The 2,885-nt window shown below is 40.7% G+C and overlaps 1 protein-coding gene across 1 annotated transcript; it reads left to right on the top strand.

The window, feature by feature from the left end:
• Positions 1-1,922: 1,922 nt before the first annotated feature.
• LOC117150040 (stellate orphon protein at 12D-like) lies at positions 1,923-2,486 on the top strand (the record flags this gene model as incomplete). The annotated part of the gene is made up of 2 exons (XM_033316905.1): positions 1,923-2,416; positions 2,477-2,486. Coding segments are annotated over 2 exons (504 nt in total), but the record flags the coding sequence as incomplete, so codon positions are not given.
• Between the last annotated feature and the right edge of the window lie 399 nt (positions 2,487-2,885).

The raw sequence follows: 2,885 nt of genomic DNA, 5'->3' as shown, positions 1-2,885 counted from the left end.
ACTCTGTTAATCATTACCTTCTAATAAAAAAACTTGATCTTATAGGTTTCCCTGTTTATCTTCTAAATTGGATTTCAAGCTATTTGAATGGCAGGACACAAAAAGTCCTCTTTAAAAATTCGTTATCTTCTATTCTCCGAGTCACATCCGGTGTCCCACAAGGGAGCCATCTTGGTCCGCTTCTTTTTACGTGTACTTATGTACGCAGACGATGTTAAATTATGCCTCCAGTACAAGGACACTTCTTGCCATTTGGACTTACAATCCGATCTAGACCGATTTCAAATATGGTGCCGTGATAACATATTAAACTTAAATGGCTCCAAGTGTAAAGTTATGACCTTTTGTCGTGCCAACCCAATACGCACGACTTACACTCTAAGTGGGTGCTCTCTGGACAGAATAACACGAGTTGATGATCTTGGTGTTCTTCTGGACCCAAAACTAAAATTTTCTGACCATATTTCGTCTATTGTCAATAAGGCCAGGGGTGTGCTTGGTTTTATAAAAAGGTGGTCTAAGCAATTTGATGACCCTTACTTGAATAAAACCTTATTTATTTCGTTAGTCCGTCCGATTCTCGAGTACGGATCACCTGTTTGGAGTCCACAATACGCAGTCCACTCGGACCGCATTGAATCGGTCCAAAAAAACTTCTTACTTTTTGCCTTGCGGCACCTAAATTGGGATGCAAACCATATATTACCCCCTTATTCCAGTAGACTACTTTTAATTAATTTACCATCCCTAGCGAACCGTAGAACTATGCTTGGAACAGTTTTTATTTGTAAACTTATTCGTGGGGATGTTGAGAGTCCCGACTTGATTAGTCGGCTTAACTTCTCGGTTCCAAGTAGATTCACTAGAAACTATATACCCCTTATCTTAAATCATTCTAGATCTAATTATGAGTTGCATGACCCTTACAGAGTTTTATGTTCTGACTATAATAGACTTAATCCTATTATCTGTAATCTTGACTCTCTGCCGCTATTGAAACAATCGATTTTATCTTTTCTATTACATAATTAGATCCTACTAACACTAATATTTAACATAGTTATTCCACATTACATTCATTTCCTCGTTCCTATTCTATTTTTTATATCGCGTCTATATCTTCTCGCGAATCGAGCCGTACGATACACGGCAGCGCCCCTCGGTCGGTTGGGCGGGAGGCGTGGCCGTGGGACCCGTGCGAATCTTATAAAAAAAAAAAAAAAAAATAATAAAGATTTAAAGTCTACGAACTTCTAAGGTGAAGGGAATTTTTTGTCAAATTTACAATGCATGAGCGTGAGATATCACTGTATGCGTAGAAAAGAGCTGTTCGCTGTAGCGCTCTTTGCTCGAAAATATTTACAATCGTATACATTGAATTTTTGAAAAAAATGAATAATTTTATTGAAAATGATTTTAGAATGATATAATAAAAATCATTTTCTGTAAAAAAAATTCGGTATTTTGACCAGAATTTTTTGAAATGATCCCAATTCAGATGTTATGTATAGTTGATGAAAGATCTAATATTTTGTCATTACTAGACTAAGAAAAATTTGAAAAAATATTAATAAATAAATTGTATTTTATTTAATATAACTGAGTTATAAGTTTATTAATGAATTTAATGTTAAACAATTTCCTTTGGATACTATTTATAAAATAATATAAAAACGCTATGCTTGCCGCTTTGACGAGTCTGAGATTTTTGTAAAGACCATTCAGTCCTCGGCCGATTAATGGTTGCAACCCAACTTATACATAGATGTCATTATGGCATAGTAGGCCTTGTCATTTCGCACTGTACTTTTTATTATTTTTCATACGAGTGAACTGGCAACATGTTGAGCCCGTGAGTAACTAGGTTTTTCCTATGGGAAAAATAGCAAATCACAGTAAAATCTTGTAGCTAGAACAACAACAACAGCAGCTGGATCAGTTTGTTCCTCGGGATCAAGGGCAACGAGTTCCTCTGCCGCGTGCCCATCGACTACATTCAGGAGACGTTCAACCAGATGGGCCTGGAGTACTTCACCGAGACACTGCAAGTGATCCTGAATCCGGTGCTCGACAGTTCCTTGGACTGGGTCTTCGGCGATGAGGAGAAGTGGTACGGCATGATCCCCGCCCGATACATCATGTCGGAGAGAGGCGTGGATGATATGCGCCAAAAGTATGAGAGAGTGGCCTTCGAAGTGTGTCCAAAGCTCTCCTGTAGACAGAAAACCCTTTCTGTGGGCCCCAGCGACGTGTGTGGCAATTCCAACGTGAAAATCTTCTGCCCTCGCTGTTACGACTTTTACGAGCTGAGATCCGATGCACAGCTAGACGGAGCAATGTTCGGGACCAGCTTCTCGCAAAACTTCTTCGCGCAGCGGCCGAACTTGAGACCCCAGCCGACCCTGGACGTCCGCCGGTAAGTAATTCTCCGAATTTAGTCCTGGTTCTTTTCTACACAAAGCGCTTGCATTTGCAGTCTATTTGGCTTCCGGTTTTTACGAGACGGCCTTGATGAAGCTCGAATCGCCCGAGTCCTCGCCCAAGAATATCGGATCCTCGGTCAACAAGTCCCAATGAATAATCTGAATGTTTAACTTCACACGAGGGAGAGCAGAAATGGTTGTCCTATATATCAGCCAGCTTGTACTCACGCCAACACACAGACAAACCTAAGCCTTTCCTATTGACGACGCAGACTGCGGCGCATGTTTTTCCTTCCCTTTACAAAAGGTTATGCGTGCACCGAAGTTGTCGGGCCAGGCTGGCCAATGCTTGCTGCATACCGGCATCTCCGCAGCAACGACGTTACCAACACCACTGAAAGCAGAAACAGGATTACTATAGGCAATGCGCAGGAACAGTAAGCACAATTATTACAATAACAA

This window comes from Drosophila mauritiana, unplaced genomic scaffold, assembly GCF_004382145.1.
Source record: "Drosophila mauritiana strain mau12 unplaced genomic scaffold, ASM438214v1 Y_24, whole genome shotgun sequence".
Taxonomy (NCBI): Eukaryota; Metazoa; Arthropoda; class Insecta; order Diptera; family Drosophilidae; genus Drosophila; species Drosophila mauritiana.
The sequence above is the reverse complement of the archived record's forward strand: the minus strand, read 5'-3'. Positions and strand labels throughout refer to the sequence as shown.